We start from the raw sequence: 19,072 nt of genomic DNA, 5'->3' as shown, positions 1-19,072 counted from the left end.
ACACCGCCTTCGAGGCAGACGGGCGGCGATACCATTTCCTAAGGGTCCCATTTGGCGTCACGAACGGGGTCTTGGTCTTCCAACGGGAGATGGACCGAATGATTGACCAGCATGGGTTGCAGGCCACGTTCCCATACCTCGACAACGTAACCATCTGCGGCCACGATCAGCAGGACCACGGCGCCAACCTCCAAAAGTTCCTTCAGACCGCAAACGCCCTGAACCTCACATATAACGAGGAAAAATGTGTTTTTAGCACAAACCGTTTGGCCATCCTGGGATACGTAGTGCGCAATGGAGTAATAGGCCCCGACCCCGAACGCATGCGTCCCCTTATGGAATTTCCCCTCCCCCGCTGCTCCAAAGCCCTGAAACGTTGCCTGGGCTTCTTTTCATATTACGCCCAGTGGGTCCCCCAGTACGCAGACAAGGCCCGCCCGCTAATACAGTCCACTACCTTCCCCCTGTCGACAGAGGCTTGCCAGGCCTTCAGCCGCATCAAAGCGGATATCGCAGAGGCCACGATGCGCGCCATCGACGTGTCCCTCCCCTTTCAGGTCGAGAGCGACGCATCGGATGTAGCTCTGGCGGCCACCCTTAACCAAGCGGGCAGACCCGTGGCCTTTTTCTCCCAAACCCTCCACGCCTCAGAAATCCGCCACTCCTCAGTGGAAAAGGAAGCCCAAGCCATAGTGGAAGCTGTGCGACATTGGAGGCATAACCTGGCCGGCAGGAGATTCACTCTCCTCACCGACTAACGGTCGGTAGCCTTTATGTTCGATAATGCACAGCGGGGCAAAATTAAGAATGACAAGATCTTAAGGTGGAGGATCGAGCTCTCCACCTTCAACTATGAGATCTTGTATCGTCCCGGAAAGCTGAACAAGCCGTCCGATGCCCTGTCCCGCGGCACATGTGCCAACGGACAAATAGACCACCTCCAAGCCCTCCACGAAGACCTCTGCCACCCGGGGGTCACTCGATTCTACCATTTCGTAAAGTCCTGCAACCTCCCCTACTCTGTGGAGGAGGTCCGTACAGTCACCAGGAACTGCCACATCTGCGCAGAGTGCAAACCGCACTTTTTCAGGCCGGATAGAGCGCACCTGATCAAGGCTTCCCGCCCCTTTGAACGCCTCAGTTTGGATTTCAAAGGCCCCCTCCCCTCCACCGACCGCAACGCATACTATCTGAACGTGATGGACGAGTACTCCCGTTTCCCCTTCGCCATCCCCTGCCCCGACATGACAGCGGCCACAGTCATTAAAGCCCTTGACACCATATTCACACTGTTCGGTTTCCCCGCGTACATCCATAGCGACAGGGGGTCCTCCTTCATGAGCGACGAGCTGCGCCAGTTCCTGCTCAGCAAGGGCATAGCCTCGAGCAGGACGACCAGCTACAACCCCCGGGGGAACGGGCAGGTAGAGAGGGAGAACGGCATGGTCTGGAAGACCGTCCTACTGGCCCTACGGTCCAGGGATCTCCCAGTTTCCCGGTGGCAGGAGGTCCTCCCGGATGCTCTCCACTCCATCCGGTCGCTGCTGTGTACCACCACTAACCAAACGCCTCATGAGCGCCTCCTTGACTTCCCCAGGAAGTCCTCCTCCGGAACGTCGCTGCCGACCTGGCTGGCGGCCCCAGGACCCATCTTGCCCCGGAAACATGTGCGGTCGCACAAGTCGGACCCGTTGGTCGAGAGGGTTCACCCTCTCCACGCGAACCCGCAGTACGCCTACGTGGCGACAGGACACTGTCTCCCTGCGGGACCTAGCGCCCACCGGCAACACACACACACCCCCGACACCGATCACTCCCTCCCTGCCACCGGCGCACCCCGCGACCGCCCCCTTCCTGGGGGGATTGGTCCTCCTCCCATGCCCGCCCAGGAGTAAAACAGGAACAAACAGCGAAACGCTCCCGGAGACGACAACGCCTGAGCAAGCACCTGCACCACCACCGGGGCTGAGGCGATCGACGAGGAAGACCAGACTGCCCGCTCGACTCGTGGAATCCACGTGACACCAAGAAAAAGCAAGAATGTTGTTGTAACAAAAACATTTTGCCCGTATTGTAAATAGTTGTCACAAACTTGTACATAGCCCAGTGTAGGGCTAAAGCTGTATTAACACAGTCCGAAATTTGTTCCAGGGCCAGCCTTGTAAACCCTTACCACCATGCGAACCACCACCCCGCCGGGTTCCTTTTAACAAGGGGTGAATGTGGTGGTATGTATTAGGGGTAATGTGGTACCTGTGAGGCCGAGAGGCTATTGGCTGACAGGTCTCGGGTCCTGGTTGGATGCCGACTTCTGGCTCCGCCCTGAAGGCGGAGTATAAGAGCTCGAGCTTCTCCCCGCAGCCTCATTCTGTTGCTGAGCTGCTGGGGACAAGTCTGCTTCATAAAGCCTAGATAGACTTCATCGCTTCTCGTCTCGCATAAGTCATTGTGCGCTACAGCGGCTAGGGGCTTTTCACGGTAACTTCATTGCAGTGTTAATGTAAGCCTATTTGTGACACTAATAAAGATCATTATTATTAATTAGAATTCAGGACTGGCATGTTCCTATGAAGATGAAGGATAGGTACAACTTTTGTTTAAATTTAAAAAGGTCATTATTATCTGTATTGTTACAATGTTGTGTAAAGGATGCACAATGTACTGTGTTGGTTGACCAAAAATTTTCAATAAAATATTATTTAAAAAAAAAGGATAGGTACAATAAGTTTCGGGAACCTTGGATAATGAGGCACATTGTGAGCCTAGTCAAAAAGAAAATGGAAGCATTTGTAAGCTCCAGAATACTTAGAAGAGACAAAGCCCTTGAAGAATATAAATAAAGTAGAAAGTAGGAAGGAACTCAAGCAAGGAGTTAGAAGGGGACATTGATCAAAGGACTTGGAGTCGGGAGCCTCCGGCGATGTTAAGCTTCACATGAGGTTAGAATATTGATATGTTTGTGGGCCGCTCTCTTCCAGTTTTCCATTGGCAGTGAAAAAGTATTGAAGCCATTCGACATATCACCCACAACTTTCAACCTCCAGATCAAATGGATCAATATTCTAAAATAGTGGCATCACTATTGGAACTGACGACCTTTGACCTTTTCAATACTCAGAGAGGACACTCTCCACCCCCCCCCCCCCGCCCCCCGCCCCGCCCCAAAATCCAATTTTCGATGAGTTTCCTTCCACTGGTTTGATTTTATGTATTTTGGACACTAAGGGCAATTTATCATGGCCAATCCACCTAAACTGCACATCTTTGGACAGTGGGAGGAAACCGGAGCACCCGGAGGAAACCCACGCAGACACGGGGAGGACGTGCAGACTCCGCACAGACAGCGACCCAAGCCGGAATCGAACCTGGCACCCTGGAGCTGTGAAGCAATTGTGCTATCCACAATGCTACCGTGCTGCCCACGAATCCCAGGCTCACTGACCAATCCCCAACATCGAGATCCGTGTCCAAACACCTGATAGGCGAACGTTCCGTGTTTCATTGCCATTGGGTCAGGACCTGTCACATGGCCTGCCAATTATCACCCCTTAAAGGGGCCACGCTACCACAGAGCATCTCAAAAGAAAATGACTTTCCATTCAAGTTAGTCAGATATTACCTCAGATGAGGTTTACAATATGGTCCGTGTCCAGGAAAGGATTCAGTGGCATCGGTTCACTTTAACATATCAGTAATAGGAGCAGCAGAGCGACACTCTCTCATAATGTTAGTGTGTCTGAAATCACAACGTTAATTCAGCAGTTTGAAACACAGTTCCTTTAATTCCGTAAAAATCACTTTAAGATCCTGCCCTCACTCACTATTTTCTCCAACAGATTTTTAACTGTTCTATTAGTTCTTACCACCGAGCCTGATCAATGTGTATAGTTTGTGACGTGGACTTTCTGCTCTATCCCGAAAACAGTGAACATTTAATCCATCATCTGACCCACAAATCATGCTTCATTCTTGTGGTAGCATGGCCCCTTTAAGGGGCAATCTTTCTCAGGCGACGTGACTCACTCTCGGCCAGCCCCGTAGGTGCGCATGAACCCCGACCAATGGGAAAAAAGCGCAGGGCTCTGGGAGCAGGGGCCCGGACAGTGTGGACTTGGGAGTCAAGGAGTAAAGGACCTGCATGATATCCCTCTGTGCCTGCATATAATTAAACCTCATTGTTGTTTCCAATAAACCTCTTTGTTTACCCCGCGCTATTCTCACTATCAATCAGATCAAATTCCCCAGCACAGCAAAGAACTTGTTGCACAAGAACTTTCACAAGGGTGACCAATCTGCTATTGCTCAATAAAACAGATCCAGCAGGTTTACATTGAGCAATGCAATGTGCAAATAGCAAAAAGGAGCTGATTACTTCTGTACTGTGGAAAAACGCTTGGGGTGGGGGAGGAGTCAGTCAGCACGGTGACACTTTCCACTTGTTCCTGTCAACAAGAGGAGTTTGAATAAAAATTTCAATATATCAAACTAACTTGATAAATCTTCTGAGCTTTTTTTGGCCTTTTTGTTTAAATTCTGTTTATAGAATTATAATATTGTAAGAATGACGAGGGGAGTCCGACAAGTTTACAGAGAGATGATCATGCAGCTTCACAGCAGCACTGACATCGAATTTTACTGTGCAGAAGGAGGCCATTCGGCCCATCGAGTCATAGGGCCCGGTTTACACATCACCGGGTCGTCACTGCTTTCTGATCAGCTCGACAGAGGCTGACCTTTTATATTGCCGCTGGATTAACTCACGGCCCCAATAAACATGGTGGAACAATCATCCCCAGTTGGAAGAGTCCCATGCAGGTTATCACACTCAGGATCACCAGCTGTCTCCACCTGGTGAGGCTGGCAGCACTGACTGCCTCAGCAACCACCTCCCAGGCACTGTTCAGGAGGAAAGGCTTGAGTCTGCGGCCCACCCTGGGGAAGCAGGGTGTCCCTCTTCTCCTCACTGGCATGGAGCGGCGGGTCCACCTCGGGCTCCCGATCTCGGGTGGCAGGTCTTCTGTGTGCCACCTTCATGGCGACAGTGAGTATGTGGTGAGTGGAGCGCTTAAAAACAATTCCAGCGGCCAGACTCTTTGGCGCTAACACTGGCTCCAGTCGTTACAACGCCTGCTGGGCCGGGAATTGCTCTGAGTTTGCACCGACAAAGTGCTGGCCCATTTGCATGTCCTGGCTCGCTCACTGAATAGCGCTCCCAACGGAAGTACCAGCAGCAACACTTAATAATAATAATCTTTATTGTTACAAGTCGGCTTACTTTAACACTGCAATGATGGTACTGTGAAAATCCCCTCGTCGCCACACTCCGGCTCCTGTTTGGGTACACAGAGGGAGAATTCAGAATGTCCAAATTACCTAACAGCACGTCGTTCGGGACTTGTGGGAGGAAACCGGAGCACCCGGAGGAAACCCACGCAGACACGGGGAGAACGTGCAGACTCCGCACAGTGACCCAAGCCGGGAATCGAACTTGGGACCCTGGAGCAGTGAAGCAACAGTGCTACCCACTGTGCTACCGTGCCGATCTTTTTCTGCCTCACAAAAGGATGTGCCGTATTTACTTGTGTGAAGATCGAGATTTTTAGCCCAAATCTTTAGTCAACAAGTCGGAATTCTACTTGTACGTGAGTAATATCTTCAAGGGGTAGAAATCCGTGCATGAATTTGGGTGTGGAACCGCACTGTGTGATTTTAATTTTACGGTGGTTAATGTGCCGGGGCCCACGGAGTGTGCGTGACCTGATTCGTGCCAATTTGGAGCTGTCTGTTACATTCCCTGAGACTCTCTCACATTCGCTTCTTCCATGCCTGACTCTCCAGCTTGCGGACCTTTCACCTGCTCACTCCCTATTGCCGACCTTCTTTTAACCCTCTCTCACAGCAGAGTGTTCAGGAGAGGAAGCAGCGATTGGGAAGGTCAGGTTAGGGAAGCGGTGAGTGGGAGGGTTGTGAGAGGGAGAGAGTCAGCCTGTGGGAGAGTCAGTGAGTGAGGAGCAAACAGGAAGAGTCTGGACAGATTGACTGTTACTCAATTATACAGGGAAGAACATATCTCCATTTTTACAGCAGCAGAGACACAGTCAGGCCTGTCAGGGTGGCAAAATCCCAGCAAAATTAGTGAATTAATCTTGTTTATCTGCAATGTATTTATATTTTCCTCACCCCTTTCTGGGCTGTGGTTTATAAAGTTGCTGCTGGAATCAGGAAATAAGACCAAAATTCTTTCACTGAACTCCGATCACCATTTTACTTGGAGCACAGAACAAGGTGATCAGCCCTTCGAGATGGAAGAAGATCTTTCCTGTGCTGTTTGCCATGATCTGTATAAAGATCCTGTCTTACTCGACTGTGATCACAGCTTCTGTCGATCCTGTATAACCCAGTACTGGGAGGAAGCTGGCACCACCTCCTGTCCCATCTGTAGGAAGGAGAATCCATCCAGGGATCTGAGACCAATCCGCACCCTCTCCAACATCGTGGAAATGTTTGTAAAAAGTGATAAAGGTGATAAAATTCAGCAGGAATGCAGCCGTCACAAGGAGAAGCTGAAATTATTTTGTAAAACTGACAATCAGCCCATCTGTGTTGTTTGTCAGAGTTCAAAAAATCAACAAAACCACGAGTTGCTGCCAGTGGAAGAAGCTGCTGAGGAGTTTAAGGTGAGGAGATCTTGTATAAAATAAAATACAGAAACAGATACCGGAATCCTGAACAGGGAACATTCATAGATTTGGGTTTGAGTGTCTCTCAATGTTTATTATTTAATTACTCAGTCTTTGGATGAACTGTTATTTGTGTGACTGCTTCAGGAACCAGGGACAGAAAGGGAAGGAATTTCACTTTAGTCTAAACACCACTTTAATAGGAGGTGATTAACAACAACTTATAGTTATATGGCGATGTTAATGGAATAAAATACCCTCAGTCCCTTCACAGGAGAGTTATAAAGTGAAATTAGACACGTATTGAATTGTGTGTAGTCTTGCCGTTTCCCTTTCAGGAACGTTCAGCTTGAAGTTTGATCATTTATGTGTGTCTATTTCCCATATATCCGACTTTTTTAACATGTTTGTTTGTGTTACAGCGATCATTGTAAACCTAAATTCTCAATAGTCATCTCTCCAAACCCTTAGTGTCCGTTAGCATTCCCAAGCTATGTCCCCATAAGGTTTAAGTGACTCCGTCCAGGTAAAAGTAACGTAAACACATTTTTATGCCAGCTTATATTGTAGAGGAGACTCCTCCATTACCTCATCATTGTTCTCGTTCTTCTTTCTTAGTTTCTCAATGCCGTGATCTACACGAATACTATATTTTATTCCTCTCAGGTTTTGACTTCCATTCCCTAAATGCAGAGAATTAAGTGATTGAAGATTCCCACCATCTGTTACAGCTTCATTGACACTCCCCAAATTTAACATCATCTCCCCACCTGTAGATCACCTCACGCTCGAACACGTAACAGCCCTTATCCTTTTCCACACAGTCATTCACTTCAAACCTATTTGCAGTTAAGTACACAGAATTCAAAACACGGATTTTACATGTTCATGTATTCATTCCCTGAGTTAACATTCACTCAGTATGGGTAACTTTAAAAAAAAAATTACTTCCATAAAATATCCCAGATTCAAATGGTGACATTGTCAGCTGAGAATGATTAATTTACCTCTTTTCGAACAAGAGGGCTTTGAAACTCAAAAACCCATCCAGACTAACTCCTTTTGCCTTTTATTTGGCAAAAATGTAATTTTGATTTTTATCCCCTTTTATATGAGTTGCTATTTTCACTCAATTTATTTCATCAATTCGATCTGGAGAACAATTGTCTCCTGGCCTGGTAGTTTCAAGGGAACAGTCAAATTATGAGACATTTGAATCAGTGTGGAAGTTAAATGGAACTAATCACAATCATTTTTCCCGAAAGGGCAACAGCTAAGTCTGATTGAGTTAACCCTTTTCACAAAAGGCAAAGCCTCTGGGTCCCTCATTGCCACGATGTTGTGATAGAAACCGTGGAAGTCTTGAAGCTTCTCGACCTGTTGGTTGTGACTTGTGATAATCTGTATTTAAATCAAAAGCGCAAAGATACACTCGGCCTGGAGCCAAACAAGATAATTTGGTCCAGATGTATCTGTCCATTTAAAAGAAAATTAAAATGCACAATCTCCGCGATATGAAAATTCCCAATCAGCAAGTTTGATGTGTAATGAATTTAGAGAAAACAGTGAAATCTCTACCAGTTGGGGAAAAAACAGAACAAAAGTTTTCAAATGTAATGACCCGATCACTGCCCTTAACAACGGAGGAAGGCGGGCACACAGGCTCCTCAAACAAAGAACACTGACTTCAAATTCCAATTGACAGCCCTTTGTTTTTTCCAAAGTGAGCTCAGAGCGCCCAGGATTATGCTAAGCCCAATAATAATAATAATCTTTATTATTGTCACAAGTAGTCTTACATTAACACTGCAATGAAGTAACTGTGAAAAGCCCCAAGTCGCCACACTCCGGCGCCTGTTCGGGTACACAGAGGGAGAATTCAGAATGTCCAATTCACCTGACAAGCACGTCTTACAGGACTTCTGGGAAGAAACTGGAGCACCCGGAGGAAACCCACGCAGACATGGGGAGAACATGCAGACTCCGCATAGACAGTGACCCAGCGGGGAATCGAACCTGGGACCCTGGCGCTGTGAAGCCACAGTGCTAACCACTGTGCTAACGTGCCGCCTTCCATCGACGGAGGCCTCCGCTCACACAAAGGGAATTCCCAGCATGATACTTTCATTCAATCTCAACAAATTGAAAATAAAAATAGAGTTTTCAAAGGCAGTGGATTGAGACAGTCGGCCTCATTCTTCTTTCTTCAAAAGCTGTTGTGAAAACGCAAAGAAAAGGTAAATTCTTGAGCAAATGTATATCCAGTAAGTTTAATGTTCCTCTGCAGCCACAGGGAGCTTTTCCATTGCCCCGGAATTGCCAATCCTACGCTCAAACGATTGCTTTACAGCTTATCCCGCTCCTCAACCGAATTCAAAATACATACAGCTCCAAATACATTAAACGGGCAGCTTTGAAATAAGGAACAAGAGGGTGACTCAATGACACAGGCTCTAGAAACAGATTCAGACAAGGAAAGATCACCTACACACTAACACACAAACAGCAACTTAACAAACACAAGTTCTCTTCTTTTTCCTCACAACCGCAGCGATAATTGCTGAATACTATTTTAAATCAGTTTAAAACAATAAAAATCCAAGCCTCTGTTACAACTTCATAATTCGAGTGACATATTCTTAATTTCAATGGAAACAGAAAGTCAGGAGCTTCCTGAAGCTCATCCCAAGCACCAGTTTTACACAGGCAACAAATGAAGCTGTACAATAATACAGCAACTCTCTCAGAATGATCATTTCAACAGAATTGTATTTAATTTTTGGGTGTTTATTTCTGAAAATTGAACCAACTGATGAATGTTTTTGTTCAGGAAGCTCTGCAAACCTCAGTCCAAGTCAAGGATGGGGACTGGATCACTGCAACAAGTGACTATGAGGAAACATTGGCCACATTCACGTATTTCTCAGCTTATTTTGTTCCACATTCTGTAAACACTGGCAGAATCTTACTTTGCAGAATTCTGGTCTCGGTTATAATAATTATAAAGAGGCAATGGAAACAGTGCAAAAATAACCACAAGGATGATCCCAGAACTAAGAGGTTAAAATGGGACATATTGAACCCTACACAAGGCAGGAGAGTGATAATCACTCGCTGTGAGGAAAACCCTGATGCTCCACAGGATCTGATAAAGTCTGACTCCTGTCCTTCTGCTGCCCACCGCTCACATCCATCCTCAGGGGTGACATGTTTCAATAGTCAACATTGGAATGTGACAATTTCCATTCCCCCGAGCTACAGATAGTAACCTCACCAGTACCCACTCATACTCCTCACTCTTCTTGATCTTAACGTGGTCTGCTGCTATGTCTAGGTGTGTCCCCAAGATACACCTCAGAGATGGAGCCAGTCTGCTGTCTTAAGAACATAGAACATAGAAAATACAGCACAGAACAGGCCCTTCGGCCCACGATGTTGTGCCGAACCTTTGTCCTAGATTAATCATAGATTATCATTGAATTTACAGTGCAGAAGGAGGCCATTCGGCCCCTTGAGTCTGCACCAGCTCTTGGAAAGAGAACCCTACCCAAACTCAACACCTCCACCCAACACCAAGGGCAATTTGGACATTAAGGGCAATTTATCATTGGCCAATTCACCTAACCCGCACATCTTTGGACTGTGGGAGGAAACCGGAGCACCCGGAGGAAACCCACGCAGACACGGGGAGGACGTGCAGACTCCGCACAGACAATGACCCAAGCTGGAATCGAACCTGGGACCATGGATCTGTGAAGCAATTGTGCTATCCACAATGCTACCGTGCTGCCCTTAAGAACAAATAAATCTACACTATATCATTTTCCCGTAATCCATGTACCTATCCAACAGCTGCTTGAAGGTCCCTAATGTTTCCGACTCAACTACTTCCACAGGCAGTGCATTCCATGCCCCCACTACTCTCTGGGTAAAGAACCTACCTCTGATATCCCTCCTATATCTTCCACCTTTCACCTTAAATTTATGTCCCCTTGTAATGGTGTGTTCCACCTGGGGAAAAAGTCTCTGACTGTCTACTCTATCTATTCCCCTGATCATCTTATAAACCTCTATCAAGTCGCCCCTCATCCTTCTCCGCTCTAATGAGAAAAGGCCTAGCACCCTCAACCTTTCCTCGTAAGACCTACTCTCCATTCCAGGCAACATCCTGGTAAATCTTCTTTGCACCTTTTCCAGAGCTTCCACATCCTTCCTAAAATGAGGCGACCAGAACTGTACACAGTACTCCAAATGTGGCCTTACCAAGGTTTTGTACAGCTGCATCATTACCTCATGGCTCTTAAATTCAATCCCTCTGTTAATGAACGCGAGCACACCATAGGCCTTCTTCACAGCTCTATCCACTTGAGTGGCAACTTTCAAAGATGTATGAACATAGACCCCAAGGTCTCTCTGCTCCTCCACAATGCCAAGAACTCTACCGTTAACCCTGTATTCCGCATTCATATTTCTCCTTCCAAAATGGACAACCTCACACTTTTCAGGGTTAAACTCCATCTGCCACTTCTCAGCCCAGCTCTGCATCCTATCTATGTCTCTTTGCAGCCGACAACAGCCCTCCTTACTATCCACAACTCCACCAATCTTCGTATCGTCTGCAAATTTACTGACCCACCCTTCAACTCCCTCATCCAAGTCATTAATGAAAATCACAAACAGCAGAGGACCCAGAACTGATCCCTGCGGTACACCACTGGTAACTGGGATCCAGGCTGAATATTTGCCATCCACCACCACTCTCTGACTTCTATCGGTTAGCCAGTTCGTTATCCAACTGGCCAAATTTCCCACTATCCCATGCCTCCTTACTTTGTGCAGAAGCCTACCATGGGGAACTTTATCAAATGCCTTACTAAAATCCATGTACACTACATCCACTGCTTTACCTTCATCCACATGCTTCGTCACCTCCTCAAAGAATTCAATAAGATTTGTAAGGCAAGACCTACCCCTCACAAATCCGTGCTGACTATCCCTAATCAAGCAGTGTCTTTCCAGATGCTCAGAAATCCTATCCTTCAGTACCCTTTCCATTACTTTGCCTACCACCGAAGTAAGACTAACTGGCCTGTAATTCCCAGGGTTATCCCTAGTTCCTTTTTTGAACAGGGGCACGACATTCGCCACTCTCCAATCCCCTGGTACCACCCCTGTTGACAGTGAGGACGAAAAGATAATTGCCAACGGCTCTGCAATTTCATCTCTTGCTTCCCATAGAATCCTTGGATATATCCCGTCAGGCCCGGGGGACTTGTCTATCCTCAAGTTTTTCAAAATGCCCAACACATCTTCCTTCCTAACAAGTATTTCCTCGAGCTTACCAATCTGTTTCACACTGTCCTCTCCAACAATATCGCCCCTCTCATTTGTAAATACAGAAGAAAAGTACTCATTCAAGACCTCTCCTATCTCTTCAGACTCAATACACAATCTCCCGCTACCGTCCTTGATCGGACCTACCCTCGCTCTAGTCATTCTCATATTTCTCACATATGTGTAAAAGGCCTTGGGGTTTTCCTTGATCCTACCCGCCAAAGATTGTTCATGCCCTCTCTTAGCTCTCCTAATCCCTTTCTTCAGTTCCCTCCTGGCTATCTTGTATCCCTCCAATGCCCTGTCTGAACCTTGTTTCCTCAGCCTTACATAAGTCACCTTTTTCCTCTTAACAAGACATTCAACCTCTCTTGTCAACCATGGTTCCCTCACTCGCCCATCTCTTCCCTGCCTGACAGGGACATACATATCAAGGACACGTAGCACCTGTTCCTTGAACAAGTTCCACATTTCACTTGTGTCCTTCCCTGCCAGCCTATGTTCCCAACTTATGCACTTCAATTCTTGTCTGACAACATCGTATTTACCCTTCCCCCAATTGTAAACCTTGCCCTGTTGCACGTACCTATCCCTCTCCATTACTAAAGTGAAAGTCACAGAATTGTGGTCACTATCTCCAAAATGCTCCCCCGCTAACAAATCTATCACTTGCCCTGGTTCATTACCCAGTACTAAATCCAATATTGCCCCTCCTCTGGTTGGACAATCTACATACTGTGTTAGAAAAGCTTCCTGGACACACTGCACAAACACCACCCCATCCAAACTATTTGATCTAAAGAGTTTCCACTCAATATTTGGGAAGTTAAAGTCGCCCATGACTACTACCCTATGACTTCTGCACCTTTCCAAAATCTGTTTCCCAATCTGTTCCTCCACATCTCTGCTACTATTGGGGGGCCTATAGAAAACTCCTAACAAGGTGACTGCTCCTTTCCTATTTCTGACTTCAACCCATACTACCTCAATAGGGTGATACTCCTCAAACTGCCTTTCTGCAGCTGTTATACTATCTCTAATTAATAATGCCACCCCCCCACCTCTTTTACCACCCTCCCTAATCTTATTGAAACATCTATAACCAGGGACCTCCAACAACCATTTCTGCCCCTCTTCTATCCAAGTTTCCGTGATGGCCACCACATCGTAGTCCCAAGTACCGATCCATGCCTTAAGTTCACCCACCTTATTCCTGATACTTCTTGCGTTGAAGTATACACACTTCAATCCATCTCCGTGCCTGCAAATACTCTCCTTTGTCAGTGTTCCCTTCCCCACTGCCTCATTACAAGCTTTGGCGTCCTGAATATCGGCTACCTTAGTTGCTGGACTACAAATCCGGTTCCCATTCCCCTGCCAAATTAGTTTAAACCCTCCCGAAGAGTACTAGCAAACCTCCCTCCCAGGATATTGGTGCCCCTCTGGTTCAGGTGCAACCCGTCCTGCTTGTACAGGTCCCACCTTCCCCAGAATGCGCTCCAATTATCCAAATACCTGAAGCCCTCCCTCCTACACCATTCCTGCAGCCACGTGTTCAACTGCACTCTCTCTCTATTCCTAGCCTCGCTATCACGTGGCACCGGCAACAAACCAGAGATGACAACTCTGTCTGTCCTGGCTTTCAACTTCCAGCCTAACTCCCTAAACTTGTTTATTACCTCCACACCCCTTTTCCTACCTATGTCGTTGGTACCAATGTGCACCACGACTTCTGGCTGCTCCCCCTCCCCCTTAAGGATCCTGAAGACACGATCCGAGACATCCCTGGCCCTGGCACCCGGGAGGCAACATACCTTCCGGGAGTCTCGCTCGCGACCACAGAATCTCCTATCTATTCCCCTAACCATTGAATCTCCTACAACTATTGCTTTTCTATTCTCCCCCCTTCCCTTCTGAGCCCCAGAGCCAGACTCAGTGCCAGAGACCTGGCCGCTAGGGCCTTCCCCCGGTAGGTCATCCCCCCCAACAGCATCCAAAACGGTATACTTGTTTTGAAGGGGAACGGCCACGAGGGATCCCTGCACTGTCTGCCTGTTTGTTTTTTTCCCCCTGACTGTAACCCAGCTATTCTTGTCCTGTACCTTGGGTGTGGTTACCTCCCTGTAACTCTTCTCAATCACCCCCTCTGCCTCCCGGATGATCCGAAGTTCATCCAGCTTCAGCTCCAGTTCCCTAACACGGTCTTTGAGGAGCTGAAGTTGGGTGCACTTCCCGCAGGTATAGTCAGTGGGGACACCGGTGGTATCCCTCACCACCCACATCCTACAGGAGGAGCATGTAACTGGCCTAGCCTCCATCCCCTCTTACCTTACAGAATATAGCTGCTGTGTGGACTAACTAGATCTCCGCCCTCCGACTCTGCTCCCAGTCAGCTACACTTCCTGTAAACTCCTGGCTCTCTTCGCACTCTTTGCGGAAATGTCGGAAACAAAATGAAAGGAGCACCTTACTCCCTCCTCACCTAACTCCCTCGGTCACCAAACTCTCACTATCGCACTCAAAAATCACCAAATTCAGCACTCCCTCGGTCACCAAACTCTCACTATCGCACTCAAAAATCACCAAATTCAGCACTCAGTGCAAACAAAGTCTGCACTGTAGGGGATCACTTTTATACTGTGAATCTAGCCTCTGAAAAACTGGCCTAATCCAATTAACTAATTAACAAGCTCCAGCTGCAAGTGCCAAGAAGGAGAAGCCTGTTTAAAGCTGATTGAAAATTCACCTTCTTCTAAACCAAACAGCAACTTTTAAGTTAATTAACTAAATAAAAGAAAGACTAAACTTTAGATAAAAATGAAGCCTTATACTCCCTCGGTCACCAAACTCTCACTATCGCACTCAAAAATCACCAAATTCAGCACTCAGTCTTCTGCCGCCATGTGACCTTTGATGCCCTTGGTGGACGTTGTCTGGAGGACCTGGAACCGGAGGGCTCTGGCCAACTTACCAGTGTCATAGCTGTCCCTGTGCCACCCTGCTCTGCCCGCTTGAGATGCGTTAGTGTCAGGAGGGGGGATTCAGAGGAACTGGAGATCGCCGTAGTCTCCTTGATGGAAGGTCCGGGTTGGGCTCCAGCGTTTCCTCCTCCCTGAGGGTGCCGTAGGGCCCTGGGTGACTCCATGGTATGAAGGGGCAGCTGGAATGAACTCCAGAAACCTCTAAGGGTGGCACGGTGGAACAGTGGTTAGCACTTCTGCCTCACAGCTCCAGGGTCCCGGGATCAATTCCGGCCTCGGGTGACTGTCTGTGTGGAGTTTGCACTTTCTGCCCATGTCTGTGTGAGTTTCCCCATGAATGTGTCCTATCATCTGCATCAGCTCTGGGAAGAACCTTGTCAAGAGGCTCAACATCTGGCAGGCCTCGGCCTCGCCATTGCAACCGACACAAAACACCCGCCAAATTGTCCAAAATGACACTTCGAAATGTTTTGGGTGAATCACGCCCAGAGTTAATATTTCGACCCTCTATGACTCTTCCTCAGATATCATCAACTCGATCCCCAGTTAGAATTCCCTCTCCAGAATAAATTATCATCCAGCAATTTATCATAATTTCTAATTAACTGGATCTCAATCCATTCATAGATTATCATAGAATTTACAGTGCAGAAGGAGGCCATTCAGCCCATCGAGTCTGCACCTGCTCTTGGAAAGAGCACCCTACCCAAGGTCAACACCACCACCCTATCCCCATAAATCAGTAACCCCACCCAACACTAAGGGCAATTTTGGACACGAAGGGCAATTTATCATGGCCAATCCACCTGACCTACACATCTTTGGACTGTGGGAGGAAACCGGAGCACCCGGAGGAAACCCACGCACACACAGGGAGGATGTGCAGACTCCGCACAGACAGTGACCCAAGCCGGAATCGAACCTGGGACCCTGGAGCTGTGAAGCAATTGTGCTATCCACAATGCTACCGTGCTGCCCATAAACATTGAACTAGAGTTTTTCGAGGAGGTCACAAAGATGATTGATGCAGGTAGGGCAGTGGATGTTGTCTATATGGACTTCAGTAAGGCCTTTGACAAGGTTCCTCAGGGCAGACTGGTATAAAAGGTGAAGTCACACGGAATCAGAGGTGAGCTGGCAAGATGGATACAGAACTGGCTAGGTCATAGATGGCAGACAGTAGCAATGGAAGGGTGCTTTTCTGATTGGAGGGCTGTGTCTAGTGGTGTTCCGCAGGGTTCTGTGCCGGGACCTTTGAAATGAAAAATGAAGAAAAAATGAAAATAGCTTATTGTCACAAGTAGACTTCAATAAAGTTACTGTGAAAAGCCCCTAGTCACCACATTCCAGCACCTGTTCGGGGAGGCTGGTATGGGAATTGGACGGTGCTGCTGGCCAATGATTTAGCCCAGTGTGCTGAACCAGCCCCCTGCTGTTTGTAGTATATGATTTGGAAGAAAATATAACTGGGCTGATTAGTAAGTTTGCAGACGACATAAAGGTTGGTGGAATTTTGGATAGTGATGAGGACTGTCAGAGGATACAGCAGGATTTAGATCGTTTGGAGGCTTGGCGGAGAGATGGTAGATGGAGTTTAATCCGGACAAATGTGAGGTAATGCATTTTGGAAGGTCTAATGCAGGTAGGGAATATACAATGAATGGAAGAACCCTCAAGAGTATTGACAGTCAGAGAGATCTGGGTGTACAGGTCCACAGATCACTGAAAGGGGCAACACACGTGGAGAAGGTAGTCAAGACGACATACTGCATGCTTGCCTTCATTGGCCGGGGCATTGAGTATAAAAATTGGCAAGTCGTGTTGCAGCTGTATAGAACCTTAGTTAGGCCACACTTGGAGTATAGTGTTCAATTCTGGTCGCCACATTACCAGAAGGATGTGGAGGCTTTAGAGAGGGTGCAGAAGAGATTTACCAGGATGTTGCCTCGTATGGAGGGCATTAGCTGTGAGGAGAGGTTGAATAAACTTGGTTTGTTCTCACTGGAACAAAGGAGATTGAGGGGCGACTTGATAGAGGTCTACAAAATTATGAGGGGCATGGACAGAGTGGATAGTCAGAGACTTTTTCCCAGGGTAGATGGGTCAATTAACCGGGGGCATAGGTTTAAGGTGAGAGGGGCAAGGTTTGGAGATGTACGAGGCAAGTTATTTTACATAGAGGGTAGTGGGTACCTGGAACTCGCTGCCAGTGGAGGTGGTGGAAGCAGGGACGATAGTGACATTTAATGGGCGTGTTGACAAATACATGAATAGGATGGGAATAGAGGGATACGGACCCCGGAAGTGTAGAAGATTTTAGTACAGACAGGCAGCGTGATCGGCGCAGGCTTGGAGGGCCTCACTGATATCTCACTGATATTTCCCAAAGGACCAAAGTGTAAAGACAGAGAAACAGATTAAAGCCCAATTTGAAAAGCTTCACCAGTTTCTCCGTGAGGAAGAGAGGATTGAGTTGGAAGATCTGAAACTGGAGAAAGAGAAAAAGAGTCAGGAGATGAAGGAGAGGATTGAGAAGATAACGGAGGAAATCTCATCGCTTTCAGTCACTGTTCAGGAGATTGAACAAGAGCTGAGGGAACAGGACAACATCAAGTTTTTAACGGTAACTATTAATTTATTTTTCTCTCCTTCACCGTCTTGAAGAATGAGCAGGTTGTGTCATCAAAATCTAGAATATAAAACTCACCGACCAAAACAACCCAATCACCTGTCACATTTGGTTTCCTCTGTCTCACACCCAGGATCACTGACGGCTCTTTAACACGGAAATGACTAAATCTGGAGCTTGTTTACTGTAATATTATAGAGGGATAGTTTCATCAAATTAAACAATGAAGAAAATCAGCTTCATCCAGAGTGAGGAACCCTCCGAATGGTCAGACCATTCTCCCCCGAGTGGACATTTCCAGCTGTTGGTCTGAGGCGGGGAACATGGGCAGTAGGGTAGCACAGTGGTTAACACAGTTGCTTCACAGCACCAGGGTCCCAGGTTCGATTCCCAGCTTGGATCACTGTCTGTGCGGAGCCTGCACGTTCTCCCCGTGTCTGCGTGGGTTTTCTCCGGGTGCTGTGCTTTCCTCCCACAGTCCAAAGATGTGCGAGTTAGGTGGATTGGCCATGCTAAATGGCCCCTTAGTGTCCAAAAATGTGAGGTGGGGTTACTGGGTAACGGGGATAGGGTGGAGGTGTGGGCTTAGGTGGGGTGTTCTTTCCAAGGGCCGCTGCAGACTTGATGGGCCGAATGGCCTCCTTCTGAACTGGAAGGTCTATGATTCTATGAAGATCCCAAACTAGTAAATTCCACTCTCCCAACCCGGGCTTTTTTGAACATTTCCCAGACCGGCAGTGTGGAATTTCCTGATATGGACTCGGTGTGTGACAGGAACATGGAAGTGGAGTAGGCGGTAGGGCAGCACAGTGGTTAGCACTGTTGCTTCACAGCGCCAGGGTTCCAGGTTCAATTTCCGGCTTGGGTCACTGCCTGCGGAGTCTGCACGTTCTCCCCGTGTATGCGTGGGTTACTTCCGGGTGCTCCGGTTTCCTCCCACAAGTCCCGAAAGACATGCTGTTGGCAAATTTAGACATTCTGAATTCTCCCTCTTTGTATCCGAACAGGCGCCGGAGTGTGGTGACTAGGGATTTTCACAGTAACTGAACTGCAATGTGAATGTAAGCCTACTTGCGACAATAAAGATTACTTAAAAAAAAGTCCAGCTTCATGTTTATTTTCCCTCCTTTGTTTCTGATTCAATTCTCTTTCAGTTGTGAAGAAAGGTCCTGCCTGAATTGTCTGATCAGTGAGAGTTTGAGCATTTTGTGTTTTTGATATTCCTGCCAGTACCAGGTATCCAGCAGCAGGTGGCGATACTGCGCTGTAAAACTTCACTGATCTTTGTACAGCTCGACATCACCATCTCTGTCTGAAACTGGCACTACAATGAACTGGAAGCGAAAGTTCAAGATATTTAATTTCCTTTTTATTTTAATTCTCTGACATTTCTATTCGTGTTGTTCTTATTTACAGTCTGATTGGGATTTTGCAATTTTGGAATTAAA

The 19,072-nt window shown here is 47.3% G+C and overlaps 1 protein-coding gene across 1 annotated transcript; it reads left to right on the top strand.

The window, feature by feature from the left end:
* The first annotated feature begins 5,826 nt into the window (after positions 1-5,826).
* LOC140390524 (zinc-binding protein A33-like) lies at positions 5,827-19,046 on the top strand. Its single transcript, XM_072475695.1, has 3 exons — positions 5,827-6,677; positions 17,385-17,618; positions 18,779-19,046. Exons 1-3 carry the CDS (start codon positions 6,303-6,305, stop codon positions 18,782-18,784), a joined length of 615 nt encoding a protein of 204 aa, XP_072331796.1. The 5' UTR covers positions 5,827-6,302; the 3' UTR covers positions 18,785-19,046.
* The last annotated feature ends 26 nt before the right edge of the window (positions 19,047-19,072 follow it).

The sequence above is a fragment of the Scyliorhinus torazame genome, chromosome 14, assembly GCF_047496885.1.
Source record: "Scyliorhinus torazame isolate Kashiwa2021f chromosome 14, sScyTor2.1, whole genome shotgun sequence".
NCBI classification, from domain to species: Eukaryota; Metazoa; Chordata; class Chondrichthyes; order Carcharhiniformes; family Scyliorhinidae; genus Scyliorhinus; species Scyliorhinus torazame.
The sequence above is the reverse complement of the archived record's forward strand: the minus strand, read 5'-3'. Positions and strand labels throughout refer to the sequence as shown.